The sequence below is a fragment of the Bicyclus anynana genome, chromosome Z, assembly GCF_947172395.1.
Source record: "Bicyclus anynana chromosome Z, ilBicAnyn1.1, whole genome shotgun sequence".
Taxonomy (NCBI): Eukaryota; Metazoa; Arthropoda; class Insecta; order Lepidoptera; family Nymphalidae; genus Bicyclus; species Bicyclus anynana.
This window is the reverse complement of record NC_069110.1, coordinates 12,259,749-12,277,626: the sequence shown is the minus strand read 5'-3', so window position 1 is coordinate 12,277,626 and position 17,878 is coordinate 12,259,749. Positions and strand designations below refer to the sequence as shown.

General features: G+C 36.2%; 1 protein-coding gene across 6 annotated transcripts in view; it reads left to right on the top strand.

Moving 5' to 3' along the window:
• LOC112049109 (protein phosphatase 1 regulatory subunit 12A) overlaps positions 1-17,878 on the top strand; it is a 107,474-nt gene that overhangs the window by 36,466 nt on the left and 53,130 nt on the right. For 5 of the 6 annotated variants that reach the window (XM_052890464.1, XM_052890461.1, XM_052890465.1 and 2 more), the window contains 5 exons: positions 5,890-6,064; positions 6,775-6,917; positions 9,711-9,770; positions 15,850-15,918; positions 17,324-17,479. In XM_052890464.1, coding sequence (XP_052746424.1) covers positions 5,890-6,064; positions 6,775-6,917; positions 9,711-9,770; positions 15,850-15,918; positions 17,324-17,479 — 603 coding nt within the window. The remainder of the gene's footprint in view (positions 1-5,889; positions 6,065-6,774; positions 6,918-9,710; positions 9,771-15,849; positions 15,919-17,323; positions 17,480-17,878) is intronic. The other variant, XM_052890462.1, reaches the window with a different exon arrangement.

The following is a 17,878-nucleotide window of genomic DNA, read 5'->3' as shown; positions in this document are numbered from 1 at the left end:
TTTATAAACTGTATTCAATACTAGCAGTCAACTGCGACATCGTTTCCATGTAATTCAACCCAAAAACAATGAAAATGAAACGTATGCAAAGTTTCAAGTAGCACAAGAACCAAGTGACATATGAGAGAGCACCAAATTATTTCTATCATTTTAATGTATTGTCATCAACAACAAAGTTAAAGTTCTATAGCTTCCAACATTTGTACCACCCGCATAGTAACAGTGCAAATTAAAAATGACGGGAAATTTATTGGTAAGCACTGCAATCTTCTGGAAATTTATTTAAATGAAGTGGCAGTTTCGTAACCTTGGCCACCCAAGGCCCCAAGTAGAACATACCACCTGCCGCTTTCTCAGCATCTATCATATTATACCTATTATATAAAACTTTTACTTTTTTCCAACTCAAATCCTATTCAGACTTGGTTAACTAAAATATAACTTTTATTGCATTATTATTGTGTTATTTAGAGAGGTTGTTATCATCAGTCAATTATTTGTAACGATTGGCCGGCCTCAACCTCTGGCCGCCCTAGGCCCGGGCCTTAGGACATATCCGCCACTGTTTATATGCGTATCGTAGGCCCGCAGTGCCCTGAGCGGCAAGGACGTCGCCGTCACGTTAGCGCTGGCGTGTGCGACCGCTACCGCCACCGCGACCATTGCCGCCAACAGCGAGAGGCGCCCCTCTTGGCGGCTGCGACTCGACCCCACTAATAAGGTCCTCAGGAAGCGTACACACTCCACGTACTGTGAGCCGACTGTGAGCCAGCTTGCGCGTCTAACCCTATCAATGATCTATTTATAATATAAAGCTTATCTTCCACATCACTTTTCTCTTCCGTCGGAGTTTATAATCACTGCAGCGGACGTTGATTAGATACTCTTTGTAGTCGTCTTTCTCTACGGCTAACTCGTCAGTCAGCTGACTTTACGTAAGGTGCGGACGCTTTCTAGTCCCAAATTACACTTTTATGCGAATTCCAATTGTTTTGTCATAAAAATACAAAATGAATGGCATCGGTAATTGTATTATACGAAAAATTATATTTCATGTAGGTACATAAGGTTTAAATCTTAACATTCTAAAAATCAACCAATTCATAAATACACAATATAGTTAGTCGAGAATAGAGATCTATAAATAAATCATTTATTAAACTTAGCAATAGTATTTAAAGTATTGATTTAATATTCGTAAAACGAATTAAGAAAATCCACTTCAATTGCATTATCCTATGAAACCCTTGTTTTTGATGATGATGGTTTTTAATTTCATTGAAATTATGTGTAAAATTTTGCATAATATACAAATTAGGATTATAAAACAGTTGGTATTCGTGTAACAGTGACATGGGCTCTAAACCTTGGGCACACACGCATGGTGTGAAATATAATTCAAAATTTATGTTTTCCGTGCGGCTATTTTGTATCATTGATTTAATACGTTTCGATTTACACAGTTTATATGATATGAAGTTTGTTTACATGGGCCATATTTGTATCTTAATTCGTGTAAATTAATTATCTGTATGTAAATTATTTTAACCTGGCGCTACAATTCATAAACATTTTGCAAATCGAAATCTTTGTTGCGCTAGAATATGTTGATGTGCCAGGCAAAAATAATAATTAGATATGAGGTATATCTAATTATATGTATTTTAAGAAATTTAAGAAAAAAAATCTCACCGAGACTTAAGGACGTTTACGTGACGCGAAATGGTTTACACACTTTACGTCAATCGAAACGTATTTCATCGCGCAAGCTAAATTGTATCGCGTGTAATTGTTTTGGCCATAATGTTGTTCTAGATTGTCGCATTTCTAAGTGTTTCAAACACCTAGCATGAGATGTCATGTTAGGCCACGCCTTTCTCTGTTTGCAGTGCTCCTTTTCTGTCTTTGCCATTTTGGTTTTTAAAATTTAACACAAGTTTGAATTTAAAGAACAACTATAAATGACATTATCAAAATATTTACAGATAGGTCTGATGATGAACCAGGAATCTCCAGGCATTACGTTTAAGAGTTTTTGTTTTTTCACTTAATATTATGTGTACATATTCTTTTATACTGTTATCAACATATTATAGCATTCAAATAAAAGAATATCACATAATTATAAGAATCTTATGTGAATAAAGTATACCGCAGGTAAGTTACGGGGAAGTTTATAATTAAAGACATTCGAATGGACTTACGAGTTTTTCGAAGATTTAATCACTACGGCTAACTCGTCAGTCAGCTGACTTTACGTAAGGTGCGGACGCTTTCTAGTCCCAAATTACACTTTTATGCGAATTCCAATTGTTTTGTCATAAAAATACAAAATGAATGGCATCGGTAATTGTATTATACGAAAAATTATATTTCATGTAGGTACATAAGGTTTAAATCTTAACATTCTAAAAATCAACCAATTCATAAATACACAATATAGTTAGTCGAGAATAGAGATCTATAAATAAATCATTTATTAAACTTAGCAATAGTATTTAAAGTATTGATTTAATATTCGTAAAACGAATTAAGAAAATCCACTTCAATTGCATTATCCTATGAAACCCTTGTTTTTGATGATGATGGTTTTTAATTTCATTGAAATTATGTGTAAAATTTTGCATAATATACAAATTAGGATTATAAAACAGTTGGTATTCGTGTAACAGTGACATGGGCTCTAAACCTTGGGCACACACGCATGGTGTGAAATATAATTCAAAATTTATGTTTTCCGTGCGGCTATTTTGTATCATTGATTTAATACGTTTCGATTTACACAGTTTATATGATATGAAGTTTGTTTACATGGGCCATATTTGTATCTTAATTCGTGTAAATTAATTATCTGTATGTAAATTATTTTAACCTGGCGCTACAATTCATAAACATTTTGCAAATCGAAATCTTTGTTGCGCTAGAATATGTTGATGTGCCAGGCAAAAATAATAATTAGATATGAGGTATATCTAATTATATGTATTTTAAGAAATTTAAGAAAAAAAATCTCACCGAGACTTAGGGACGTTTACGTGACGCGAAATGGTTTACACACTTTACGTCAATCGAAACGTATTTCATCGCGCAAGCTAAATTGTATCGCGTGTAATTGTTTTGGCCATAATGTTGTTCTAGATTGTCGCATTTCTAAGTGTTTCAAACACCTAGCATGAGATGTCATGTTAGGCCACGCCTTTCTCTGTTTGCAGTGCTCCTTTTCTGTCTTTGCCATTTTGGTTTTTAAAATTTAACACAAGTTTGAATTTAAAGAACAACTATAAATGACATTATCAAAATATTTACAGATAGGTCTGATGATGAACCAGGAATCTCCAGGCATTACGTTTAAGAGTTTTTGTTTTTTCACTTAATATTATGTGTACATATTCTTTTATACTGTTATCAACATATTATAGCATTCAAATAAAAGAATATCACATAATTATAAGAATCTTATGTGAATAAAGTATACCGCAGGTAAGTTACGGGGAAGTTTATAATTAAAGACATTCGAATGGACTTACGAGTTTTTCGAAGATTTAATCACTACGGCTAACTCGTCAGTCAGCTGACTTTACGTAAGGTGCGGACGCTTTCTAGTCCCAAATTACACTTTTATGCGAATTCCAATTGTTTTGTCATAAAAATACAAAATGAATGGCATCGGTAATTGTATTATACGAAAAATTATATTTCATGTAGGTACATAAGGTTTAAATCTTAACATTCTAAAAATCAACCAATTCATAAATACACAATATAGTTAGTCGAGAATAGAGATCTATAAATAAATCATTTATTAAACTTAGCAATAGTATTTAAAGTATTGATTTAATATTCGTAAAACGAATTAAGAAAATCCACTTCAATTGCATTATCCTATGAAACCCTTGTTTTTGATGATGATGGTTTTTAATTTCATTGAAATTATGTGTAAAATTTTGCATAATATACAAATTAGGATTATAAAACAGTTGGTATTCGTGTAACAGTGACATGGGCTCTAAACCTTGGGCACACACGCATGGTGTGAAATATAATTCAAAATTTATGTTTTCCGTGCGGCTATTTTGTATCATTGATTTAATACGTTTCGATTTACACAGTTTATATGATATGAAGTTTGTTTACATGGGCCATATTTGTATCTTAATTCGTGTAAATTAATTATCTGTATGTAAATTATTTTAACCTGGCGCTACAATTCATAAACATTTTGCAAATCGAAATCTTTGTTGCGCTAGAATATGTTGATGTGCCAGGCAAAAATAATAATTAGATATGAGGTATATCTAATTATATGTATTTTAAGAAATTTAAGAAAAAAAATCTCACCGAGACTTAGGGACGTTTACGTGACGCGAAATGGTTTACACACTTTACGTCAATCGAAACGTATTTCATCGCGCAAGCTAAATTGTATCGCGTGTAATTGTTTTGGCCATAATGTTGTTCTAGATTGTCGCATTTCTAAGTGTTTCAAACACCTAGCATGAGATGTCATGTTAGGCCACGCCTTTCTCTGTTTGCAGTGCTCCTTTTCTGTCTTTGCCATTTTGGTTTTTAAAATTTAACACAAGTTTGAATTTAAAGAACAACTATAAATGACATTATCAAAATATTTACAGATAGGTCTGATGATGAACCAGGAATCTCCAGGCATTACGTTTAAGAGTTTTTGTTTTTTCACTTAATATTATGTGTACATATTCTTTTCTTGGTACTTAATAGTGAAAATATATCGGGACATTCTAAAAAACCAATTTGGTAATAATTATACAACTCTACTTCTTAATGTAATTGTGTTATATGCTATATCTCTACCTAATTAAAAAAAACTACCGTGATTCATTAACTTTATCGTATTTGTTTGTAATAAAATTATATGTTTCAAATGTTCTGTACTACAATTATTATCAGTGTTGCATGCTCTATGTTTAGTAAGTGTGTAGATTTTTGTGCTTCACTCGTGTCTATGGTGTGTAAAATAACATAACTCTACAGCTATGGTTCGATTAGTACATCTTTGTCAATATTAAAAAACAAGATGAAATACTGTTATCAACATATTATAGCATTCAAATAAAAGAATATCACATAATTATAAGAATCTTATGTGAATAAAGTATACCGCAGGTAAGTTACGGGGAAGTTTATAATTAAAGACATTCGAATGGACTTACGAGTTTTTCGAAGATTTAATCAGATTTCAATAAAACATTTTCAAATACATATTTGGAAATGTTTCGTTTTTGTTTGTTATTGTAAGCTACTTATCTTTTAATGCCAGACGGACCAGCTTCTGTGCGTTTTGTTGCTACAATCAAGCGACTACTGATCTTGCAATTGTTTAACAAACTGCTACTTTAAATCCGATTGTTATTCATTGCAATATTTGCAGTGTAAGTCTGTAGTCTCTTTTATTTAGTACACAGTTGGATTAAACGTAATTTTCCATTTTTTTAAATTTCAACATCAACTCTAGTCATGTTACATGCCGGTTTTCTTTTTATTCAAACGAATGATATTCGTTATCGATTGGTCACACCAACCTGCCAATATGTCATTGGCAGGTTGGTGTGACCTTGCGTTTTTTAGTTTTCGAAGCGTTCGTAAAAAGAATTTCGATGTGTAACATAGTTTGCATAGCTGGACCATTGTCGTAATCATAGCATACTATCAAAGGGAAATGAATATAAAATATTACTTATATTTGAAACACATGACTGATATTCTTTAAATTACTTCTGTGACTTTGGCACTTTGTTTGGGGCATTATTATGCTACGATTGCCGCCGCTTCAGTCTACTGTAAAAGAACTTCGTTCTAACACAAGTGTGAAACTTTGCGAGTATGTTGTATGTGTAAGTAATGTTGATGGAACAGTTCGAGTTGGAAGACGCGGAGCAGTCATCGCCGCGTACCACGGCGCCGCCCGCCGCTGAGGCGACGGTTCTGCTGCGCCGCCCGCCCTCCGCCTCTACCGCCAACACCACTGCCGCCGCCCCTGCCATTACTAACACGCACGTCACTTCGTTGCCGAATGACGAGATCCGTCCTAGTACGTATATTTTGATGTTTTCGATTCCGCTGCATTTGTCGACATTTGTCATTCTTTCGTCTCGAGATATGTTGAAGTCTGCATATACAGGGTCGTCGTTATCAACCCATATTCGGCTCACTGCTGAGCTCGAGTCTCCTCTAAGAATGAGAGGGGTTAGACCAATAGTCCGCCACGCTGGCCTAATGCGGATTGGCAGACATCACATACGCATAGAATTAAGAAAATTCTCAGGTATGCAGGTTTCCTCACGCGAGACACGTGGTATTTAATTTCTTTAAATGCACACAACTGAAAAGTTGGAGGTGCATGCCCCGGACCAGATTCGAACCCACAGTCTCCAGAATCGGAGGCAGAGGTCATATCCACATGGCTATCACGGCTCTTTTACTACGGTTACGGTTTTCACTATGGACGACCACAATTGATGGTAAACTTTATTATTAATATATGCATAAAAAAATTCATGTGATTGAAAAGTATTCAATAAACGTTCACTCATAAATTTCAACCTTGACCACACAACATTGATTGTTTGTGGCACATCTTTTGAATGTTCATTATGGTCTTTGGCACGTCCTTACATTGACTGTGATTGATTGACAATTTCAAATAGATAGAATTTCACATGTCGATATGTGCCTCCATACCGTGGTGCCGGTTTTGAAGCGCTTATCAAATACCTAGTACCATGTGACTCATCTGTTCAGGTGAAGAGGAAAAGGAACGCGAAAGCAGTGCAGAGAGCAAATCCTCGTCCTCGCCGTCGAGTACGCAAGCGGCGCTCAACGTCATCCAGCGCAGACGACGGCCGAAACGACGTTCCACCGGAGTCGGTCACGTCGATATGGACGTGAGTTTGATCTTATAGCTACCACTACTTCACTACCTTAGACCAATTATTGTATAGGACCTGCCTCGCTAGACGTTACTTTTCTGTCAAAGTATATGATCAACGATCTAATGAGATTATAAAAAAACAGCATCTATAGTATCGAGTTTTCATAGTTGTAATCTTGTTCGTAAGTAAAAATCTCTGTAAAAATATTTTTTGTAGTTTTTGTGAATTGTGTAAAAAAGGGGCAAAATCTTCTAGTTTATTATAAACTAGCGGACGCCCGCGACTTCGTCCGCGTAAATTTCGATGTCAACTTTACTACTACCCCTACCCTACCACTACCCCAAACCTACCCTACCCAACCCCTACATCTACAATACTCCCATCCTAACCCTACCCCCATCCTACCCCTCCCCTTCCCATACCCTATCCCTTTCCTACCCCTATCTCACCCGTACCCCTATCTCACGCCTATCCTACCCCTACCCTACCACTACCCTACCTCTACCCCACCCTACCACTACCCTAAACCCGGCCCTAAACCTACCCTACCCCTACACTACCCCTACGCTTCCCTACCCGTACCCTACCCTACCCTGTAACTTCTCTATCTTACTCCTACCCTTAGCAAAATCGGTCCAGGCCTTCGAGAGTGGTGGTATGACCAAGAGAAATAGAGACTTCTATGCTAATAATATAAAGAGGTAAAGTTCATGTGGTTGTAGGAGGTAATCTCTGGATCTACTGGACCGATTTGGAAAATTGTTTTACCAATAGAAAGCTACGTTATTTGTGAGTGTCATAGGCTATGTTTGATCCCCATATTCACACGGGAACGGGAACTACGTAAATGAAAGTGCGGGGCGTCATATAGCGGAATTTCTGCGTCTTTTAGCAATTTTGTATTACCTCCGAAACTATTTAAGTAATTAACATACTGTAAAGGGCAAATCTTATCGACATAATATCCTTGTGATTATTAAATAATTTATTTTAATAAGGATTAAAGTTTAGTTGTATAAATAATGACGTAAACCTAAGTATATAAAATTAATAATTTTTAAAACACAAAAGGTACTATATCTGCTAATATATAGAAGATAGATATATGGTGTCGCGGACTTTTTTGTAGAACTTTTAAAGACACATAAAGTCTCCATACATTAATTTCAATTTTACACAATAGTTAACGCAGCGCATGCGAATAAGTCTGTTTAAGAGGATTTTCAGTCCGACCTGTGTGACAAAAACTGTGATAACTCGGCTAATATATATGATACCAATATAAAATATAGCCTATAGCACTCCCCGATAATGTAGCATTCTACTGGTGAAAGAATTTTTAAAATCGGACCAGTAGTTCCGAAGATTACCCCATTTGAAAAATGTGACAAACTTACAAACTTACAAACTTTACCTCTTTATAATATTAGTATAGATACCAAAACTAAGCTTGCTTTCCTCAGAAACTGACAGACAAAGTTTTGTTCGTGAATTTGGGTGCAATCCTTCTATAATTGGTCTGAGACCACTACACATGGCCCATCAAATGATAGTATTGTTCTACTAGCATGAAAAAAAATATCATTTTTATATATTAAATATCACGTTTTTTGAGACGTAATTACATAAAATTTTAGTTTATAAATATTTGTTTGATAATACGAGCCAAAAGGCTGTCGGCCATGATGGTCTATATTTAAATTGTTTCATGACGTTATGTTAACCAGTCCTTTACCAAATGGAGCGTTTGACAAAAATATTAGTTCCAAGATAATTTTGCTTGTAGCCAAAATCGGAACTAATCCAAAGTACCGCCATCTAGTCGTCTATCTCTATCTATCTCTTGGCGGGTAAAAGATATCACAAACCCTGGAAACATAATAGCCCCGCCAGTCGCGCGCAGACTTTTGGAAGCGTTTTTGACGTTTGGAAAATTTCAAACATTCATGATATCGATATATTTCGTACCGTAATTCCATGTACTATAAGAAATTAACATTGTTAAATTTGATTCAAGTCAACTACCCTATTGTAATGTATGAATTGAAAGGACGCGTTGTTGTAAAAACGTTGTTTGCTACAAGTTCATACACTTCATCTGATCGCCACCGCGGATGATCGGAACGTCGCGGTTTGGTCGTAGCCTAAAACGTATATATAGAATGCAAGTGACTTCGCATTAATTTGAACGTAAATGGCAAAATCTTGCCAAAGTTTGTCCTTATTATAGCGCCAGTCCTGGTTAATATCTCTTACAAATAGAAATGTTTATGCGTCTTTAGCTCTACGGGTAACGCGTTTGACGCAAATGGAATCTACAATTATGTTTCCATATAAAAGTGTATATTTTTATGATAATTTTATGGTGTCGTCGCGCGACTTCGCGTGATCTGGCAAACAACGTATTAAGAGAAATCCCACCTTGAATTGTTTTGTAGTATCTTAAAGGGATTATTTAAATATATATTTATACCTAATTAACTTTATGAATTACCTACTTTATCTATTGGTGAAAACTGCATGAAAATCCGTTCGCAGCAAACGCAAAGTAGGACTGTTTTATGATAATATATCTTTTTGGCCTATCGTAATAAATAAACGAAAAATGCGACATTTGCTGAATATTCCCACAAATTCCGATTCTTGGCACCTTACAAGGGTCTGTCATGATTTCAAGTTTCCTTACGTAGTTTTGAGAAAATAACCGTGACTCATCGCCTGAGTAACGCATTTAACGGTTATATTTAGATTTATATTAGCGATAGTGTGGTCAGGCTACAGTGTATGTTTTTTTTTTGCTTTTAGGATATCGTTAATGACCGCGGTGGAGGCGGCGAAGGCGACGGGGACTCAGAAAATGTTCAAGTAAGTTCTTTTTCGTCACACAAGTCGAATATATTTTTAGGTCCTTACATATGAAATTGACGACATCAAGCGAGTCGCGGGGATTCGCTGGATGCAGGTGGCTCAATATCGTGATGTTTGGAAGTCCCTACAAAAGGCCTATGTCCTGCAGTGGACTGCAGTCCATCGGCTGATATGATGATGATATGAAATTGACGTTTTGTAAGGGAGAAACATAAAGTCGATTTTTCAGCAGTCGACGCTCGTTTGTCGGTTTACTGCACTTAATTCATGAGCGCACCTTTCAAGCTTTTTCACCTTCTCTATTTAGCTTCAAGTGTATTAAAACAGCTTTGTCACTAACACCGCAGTCTGCAGCTAGCTTGGACGTGGTTTGCGATGGATCTGCTTCCATTTTAATTTTTCATTATCAACTTTCGTCTCCGGCCGTCCACGAGGCTTGTACTGTAGGTTTGAAACGTTAGACATACTTACACTGTGTTTCTTTTGCAACACCACCGACATACATATCTTTAATCCTTCGAACCGTTTCTGCAACACTGGTGCCACGATGGAACTCGTACTCGTATATAACGCGATGTTTCATTTGTAAACTGAGTGACAGAAAAACAAAGAAAAAGCCAAACGAAACAAAAACAAATGAATATAGGTTTTAAATTGAAATTCTTAATCGAAGAGGGATACCCGTATTTGAGATCAAAGTGGCCAGTACAACAAAATGCCAATTTCATATGTAAGGACCTAATTGTAAGAAAATCATTTGTACGAACGGATAGATGTTTAAATTTGATACAGTTAATATTTATATGGAGAAATGCTTATAGCCATTTTTATATAAAATGCACAATGCACTTTTACAAAGCGGAGAGAGAGAATGCATCAACAGGTATTCAGGTGCTAGTTGTACCTTCAGCTTATTTTTAATGCACTGCCAAGCCTGCTTCTTTAAAGGAGAGTATTTTGAGCTTAGATTATACCACGCAGCTTCGTTACGGATAGGCGGGCTTAAGCGATACGTAACGATTACTATAAGATGCTTACAGCAATTACCGGGAACGACTTGTAAAAGGACCCGGGCATGTATCATCAAACATACGCCCTTGTGATCATAATCCACACAATTCTACTACCAGACCAACGAGGCTAATTAAAAGCAATTAAATAAGTAAGTATTTTATAATATTGCGAGAGAACAAAATATTGTCACTAGCGGTGTTTTCTTTGATTTGTGTGTACCTTACCTCTTCCCTACTTCTACCCTAAAATACCCTACCTTATTATCCTACCTCTAACTCTACCTACCTCTGTCTCTACCCTTTTCCGTATTTTCTCACCGTTTAATTCTTCCCTAAACTAAGGCAATTGATTTGTATAGATAATAGAGATAATATAGATACATAAAATGATAACAATTTTCCTTTCTAACATCAGAAATAAAACTTTGCACAGTCGGAATGAGTAATCGATTTCAACGATGATCTCTGGCAAGTGTTCCATATGAAAGCAGAAGTGTTATCAAAATAAAACGCTCTCGTAAATTCAAAGACTCCATTTGTCAGTCACTCGAGTGTCTTGTGAATGCAGACGTAAATATCCACCACTGACATTAATATATACTTTATTGTTGTCAGTGGGGAAAAAGGGTTCAAACACCTTTGGTCTCATGTTTCATGTACCACTTTTTTGATATTGTTGGTTACTGTACAATAAACAGACACATCAAAAACGTAGTTAACCTATATGATTATATTTATGTATGTTGATCTGCCTCGTTGGTCGTATTGGTTAGCCTGTGGCTTCGGATCACGATCGGATCAAATCGATCGAATTACGATCGATCGCATTTATGAAATATATAATATAAATTATTAATATGAATAGAAAATCAATTATTTTTCATCACCGTAATTACGAGTAGATGTAATAAGGTCTTACAATTTTAAGTAGATATAAGGCGGCTTGTAAACGCATTGTTGAATAACTTTAAAAAGATGCTTTAAATTATCAATAATATTTCACATAAATACAAACTGCGTGTAATGTTTTCATACGCGTATAAAGACGTAAAGACGAAACATTGACTAAAAATATTCAGCAAAACATAAAACGATTTTTTGTTTGCGCAATCTTCAATGTAGGATTGAACTTTACGGTCAATAATATTGCATAATTCGTAATATTGTGCAATATGACTGACCGTCTAGCGGCCGCCTAATACGCCCCATTGACGTAAGCAAACAAAAGAAGTAGTGTATTTTAGGCCGACGCCGCAGAACCACGGAAGGTGTGGTCAGCCATTAATGTTGATTTACTATTTCTATCCGTAAGTTCATATAACAGTCGAGACTAGTTTCTGTTCCTAACTTTGGATGTATTTTTTAATATAACTATCTAAATTATATTGTAGTGAACTAGAAATTGATGATGCGTCAGTCCAGTAGAATTGACGCATCCTAATGGTCTCATTTCGTTTGAAAAAGACATAAATACGAGTCTTTCTATTTCCGGAAGACGGTTTGACGGTTTGTTAGATGTAACACGTGCTACAGACGTGCAGTTTTAACTGTACAGATTATTGTAATGATTTTAATTGTAATTTCGATTAGATAAAACTGTACAGTTCAGTCTGCGTAGTTAAAACTGAAGCTCGGTTAAGTTGTACTTACACATTACATACAAAACATTATTTACTATTACATTTTTGAATTTAAATTTGAATTGAATTTGTTTCACTATATTCACGGTCTAAGTAACATATAACTGATGAAAGTTGGTTGGTAATCAAGTAAATAAATATTTATTAAAAATGAGCAAGTCTCTATCAAGCAGTTGCTGGAAGCGACGTCAGAGTCTATTTATATATTACACGCTGCGTTAGTATCGTTTACATTATTCCTTGACCGATGTGTCAACCACGATCTCGTATCATCTGTTTACAAATAACATATTACACTTTTGTTGCAATTAAACGCGTTTACTTTATACGTGCCATTAGAGTACGATTATAAAGCCTATAACACTCGCAAATAACGTGGTCAATCAATCGGTTCAGTAGATCCAGAGACTACCCCTTGCAACGCCACAGACATTACCTATTTATAATATTAGTACAGATTAGAAAATTACAATACGGTCGAATCTTTCGATACAACGATAATAGAATTATATCTTGTAGAATAATTTTGTACGTACAGCTATCGGTATAACGTCTTTTGGTAGAGTTACTTCGTCTATATTTTATCTTGTAGAATAAATTTGTACGTACAGCTATCGGTCTAACGTCTTTTGGTAGAGTTACTTCGTCTATATTTTTGGTATAATATAGACGAAGTTATAATAAAAAATATAAAATAGTTTCGCCAACTTGTATACTTATACCTACTTTATTGTACGTAAACAAACTAATAGAATTGTATGTAAGATCTAAGAAGAAAGTATTCGTCGCTCCTAAAAAAATATTATACCGAGATTTTTTGAAAATTCTCATCATCCTTAGTCATTAAATTGTGAGCTGTCAACATTTATATCATAATGTTGTATATAAGAATTGGTGATATAGGTCAGGTCAGTGCACTTTACAATAACTGTTGCAACTCGTTTTTAGAGTGTTTACAAAACCAATTCATCCGTATTTCAACAGCTTCCGCAACCAAACATACAGACTTATTTTATTTGATATTAATTTACATACATTTAATGTAAATATATTTATATATATATATAAATTCCGGTGTTAATTTATAGTTATGCATTAGTAGCTGTGATCGCTTAATCGATATACTAAGGATTGTGAACGAAAATAACGTCTTTTGTAACATCGTTTCTCACAACTATTTCTGTGGATTTCGAATGCGTCGTTGAAAATTCCAGTCAGCTACTAAGGTTAGTATTTGGGTCAACAGAATTCTGAACTAGAGCCGCGTAAACTTGAAAATAGATTTTATATTTAGCTTACAGATAATAAGGTGGAATTAAAAATCATCCATCCGAATAGATTATGTTTAACAGATACAAAAAAGACTTTTGGTATTTTACAGTTGGGCCATGTTATTATATTAATTAATAATGACAACATCCGGGTTCCTTGCATACTCTTGCAACTCACTAGCGGACCCGGTCAAGCTTCGCTTTGACTTATATGTGCTACCTACCTACCCTACCCCTATCCTACCCCTACTTCTAGAATATTATACATTTGTATGGGAAATAGAAATAGGGTTGTTTTCATGGTTTTCCCGGCAATTATTCTGATTTTTCTCAAAAATGCTTTTAAACCTTCCCTATACCTCAACAAACATTTCAAGTCCAAGATAAGATAAATCCGTTCAGCCGTTCCCCAGTTTTAGCGAGACTAATGAACAGCAATTCATTTTTATATATACAAATTTGTAGCTTTGTTATTTTATTATTGCAAGTTTCTTGCGGACGTCTGTTAATAATAATTTATTTGTGTTGCGTGTAATGTATGTTGTTTGTCTGTTGAGACGCGGGAGCTTATTTATAGTGCGGGCTTACCTGCCGTAGCTGGGCGGATACACGCATATAAACGGCGAAATATGACCTTCGATTCCTGAAGCTGGTATTGAAGGGAACTAATACCAATTGACTGGCTATCGTGTTAATAATAGAAAAACATGTAATGTTTATTTGTGACGCTGTCCTTGAGTTGCATTCAGGACGTGAGTTCGCGCTTCCCATCTTACGACAGCGGTTCTGTTATATTTACAGGTGATGATTTCCTCACGTGCTCTCTCGAGTGTTGTCTACTCGTGTGATCACTTTCTTGCGTCACTGGTGTCTCGCTCACACGAATCTGTGAACCAGTGTTCAGTGTGGGAGTTAACAATATCTCCACAGTCCACACTGTGTAGATTTATAAGTCGCGGAAAACAGTCAGTGTGTTTTGAAACCGCAGATCGTACGCTCGCATGTTTTTCGTAAATAAGCGAGCGATAGTGATGTGATCGGAGATGAGTCGGAAACAAGATAGATATTCTTCGCGGCCACGCAGTCTTACCACACATTACGGCTCTTCGCCGAGCATGTTGGGTTCGATGCTCGGCGGTCAATATAGCAGCCCATATTCAAATAGTTATTCAAATGTTTATAGTCCGGGTACATATCGAAATTATAATCCATATACCGTTGGCTTAGGTAGGCCGTCGAATATGGGTATATACGGTGGTACCAGTTCGGGTTACGGTGGTGTGTACTTGAGTGGACCTACTATCGGTTCTCTGAATTTGATGACGCCTGTGTTAAAAAAGATAGATAAAAAGTTGGTGGCAAGTCAAAAGAACTTTAAACCTAAGCCAGTGCCACTGCCGGTCAAAGCGCCGCCTGACACATCGCCTGAAGCGGAGGCTGAGGACCCACCCGTGAGACCTCAGAGAAAATCGCGATCGACGAAAAGAAATGGTGATCTCAACAAAGAGCGATCGCGTTCCCTTACTGATCTCGATTCGGTGGCCTCATTCAACTCACGTTCACTGAGTCTCACTTCTCTGGCTTCAGATGGATATTGTGTATGTTATCTTTTTTAATTAAAATAAAATATTCCTAATTTAAAGTGATATTTTAATATAAGAACTTATTAAACTTACGCTCTAATGATGCTATTTTGCTTTAATCTATCTTTTACATATTCTAGGAAACAATACCACGCCGTTCGCATATTATATACTAAAACATTTCCAGATCTGAGATAATAATAAAAACAACCTATGCTAATTCTGCGTTTTTTTTCCGTAATGTAAACAGAATTTTAGGTAATTGTTAAGTAGATATAGTTTAAAATGCTGGTAAACGGTTATCCTAAGAAATCTACGATAGAAAGAATGTTTCTTGTCAAACAGTAATTATAAAAAAATGCATACGTCAGAAGAATTTTATTCGTTTCAGTACATGCGGAAGAAGATACTAAACCTCCATGTTGTTTTCACTCTTTCGCTATAAAATTTCATGAAATTAAATAACATACAATTATTTTTTTTATTTTACATACATTTGAAATAAACTTGCCTGCATTTTGCAATTTAATATAATTTGAATGATACTAATTATGCTGGACGGTTTACAGAATATATTAGAAGATATCAGCAGATATCTCAAGAGATATAAGCGCAAACGTTCTTTTTTAATCGCGACGGTACGTACGTAGTACGGAGAGGGTAGTTTATGTGATTGGGGTGAGAGGATGTTTCAAACCAATGTCGTGTCTTATTTTAAGTACTTGTCCGACTTTGATGTGGTTTCAGTGATAGGTTCAGGTTAATTGTTGCATGTTCTTAGATAGATGTTACGGTGACAACTTACCAGGAGACGCTGCAGAAAAAAAATGTTTGGGAAAAACCAAATGTACTCGTCCGGTTTTGATTTGGGTTTTAATGATGGGTGTTGGTGGAATTGGTGCATGTTCTTAGATAAGGGATACAGGGACTACTAACCCGGGGGAGATGCAGAAGATAAATACCTATATGCGTTTAAAGTGACTATGTTTATGGAAACCATCGAATCAAAGGCTTTCTCATAGTCCATAAACGCTAAGCACAAAGTGGCTGGTTATATTCTTTGGTCTTTTGTATAACCTGCCGTAGCGTATGGTTGTGGTCTAGGGTACTACAGCATTTTCGGAAACTGGCTTGTTTGGGAAGCTAGAAGTCGTCAAGTCTACGAGCGAGGCGATTCGTGATGACTATCGAGAACAACTTGGGAGTTATGACTCCACAACGAGACTGATTAGATTCGATTCGATATAACCTGTGCTGTGCTAAGGTCTTTACAGAGATGCCGAAATCGACTATTAGTACCTTTTTTGAAGTGTTTGTATGAAAACGCTACTCTGTCTGTCCGAATCCTGTATACGGACTAACACAGTCGACATGGACTCACATAGTCGACCTCCGACTACGTGTACCGAGGTCATCAAGGTCGATGGGATTCGCTGGATGCTGCCGTGTGGAGACCGTTTGAAGATGCAAGAGGCATATGTCCAGCAGTGGACGTCCATTTGCTGTTAATAATGATGATGATGAATGTTACTATTTATTTTCAAAACCACTAGTCCAATTTTGATGCGATTTAGTGATAAGATGGGTTATGTTTTGATGTGTGCATGTTATTAGACAGGTGTTACGGTAACAACTCACCAGGGAGCGCAGCAATAAATATAGTTAGCACAATACCACAACTACTACTTAGGTTTTGATTTGGATTTCAGTAATATGTTTTTATTACTGTACTAGCAGACGATGCACCGCGGCTTGACCTACGTAGTTCCTGTTCCCGTGGGAATACAGGGATAAAAAATATCATATGACACTCACGAATAATGGGGCCTACTGTTGGTAAAAGAATGCATCATCTCTTACTGTCAAGCATGATCGCACCCAAGCGCTCGCCTATACAGGGTGTCCCGTAAATTGTCAGCTATCTGTAGAGCATGTTGTATCGTGAGTATTTACGGGACACCCTGTAAATGTAAAAAAGGAGTTTTATGTACTAATATGGTCTCTATTTCCAAGTATGGTCAACAAGTGTGTCTTACATTACAGTCTGGCACCGAGCGTACAGAGGATGGCGAGGAGAAGGATTATAAAGCTCTTTATGAGGCGTCACAAAGCGAGGTCCGGCGCTTACGATCGTTGCTGACGACGTCCGAGCAACAGTTGCGCAACGCTCGCGCCACAATCGCCAGACTGTCGCAAGTGGTATGAATCGACTCTATATTTAATGCATGTTTTGTTTCAAATGAATTTTGTGTTTATAATGTGTTTTGTATATTCTGATGGTGAAAAAAATGCTGAGTTTGGCGAATATACGTATATAGCTTAAAATGTTAATTTACGACATTCAGGTTATGGGTGTTTATACATTATATACGTACTAGCGGTCGCCCGCGACTTCGTCCGGGTGGAAATCAATGTAAACTTTCAACACACTATTTCATCCAATTCTATTCTTATTTTAGGGTCAAAAAGTACTCCATGTTTTGCTCCAAGGTCCTATTTACCATTATACCAAAATTTATCTTGATCGGTTCAGCGGTTTAGCCGTGAAAAGGTAACAGAAAGACTTTCGCATTTATAATATTAGTATAGATTTATATA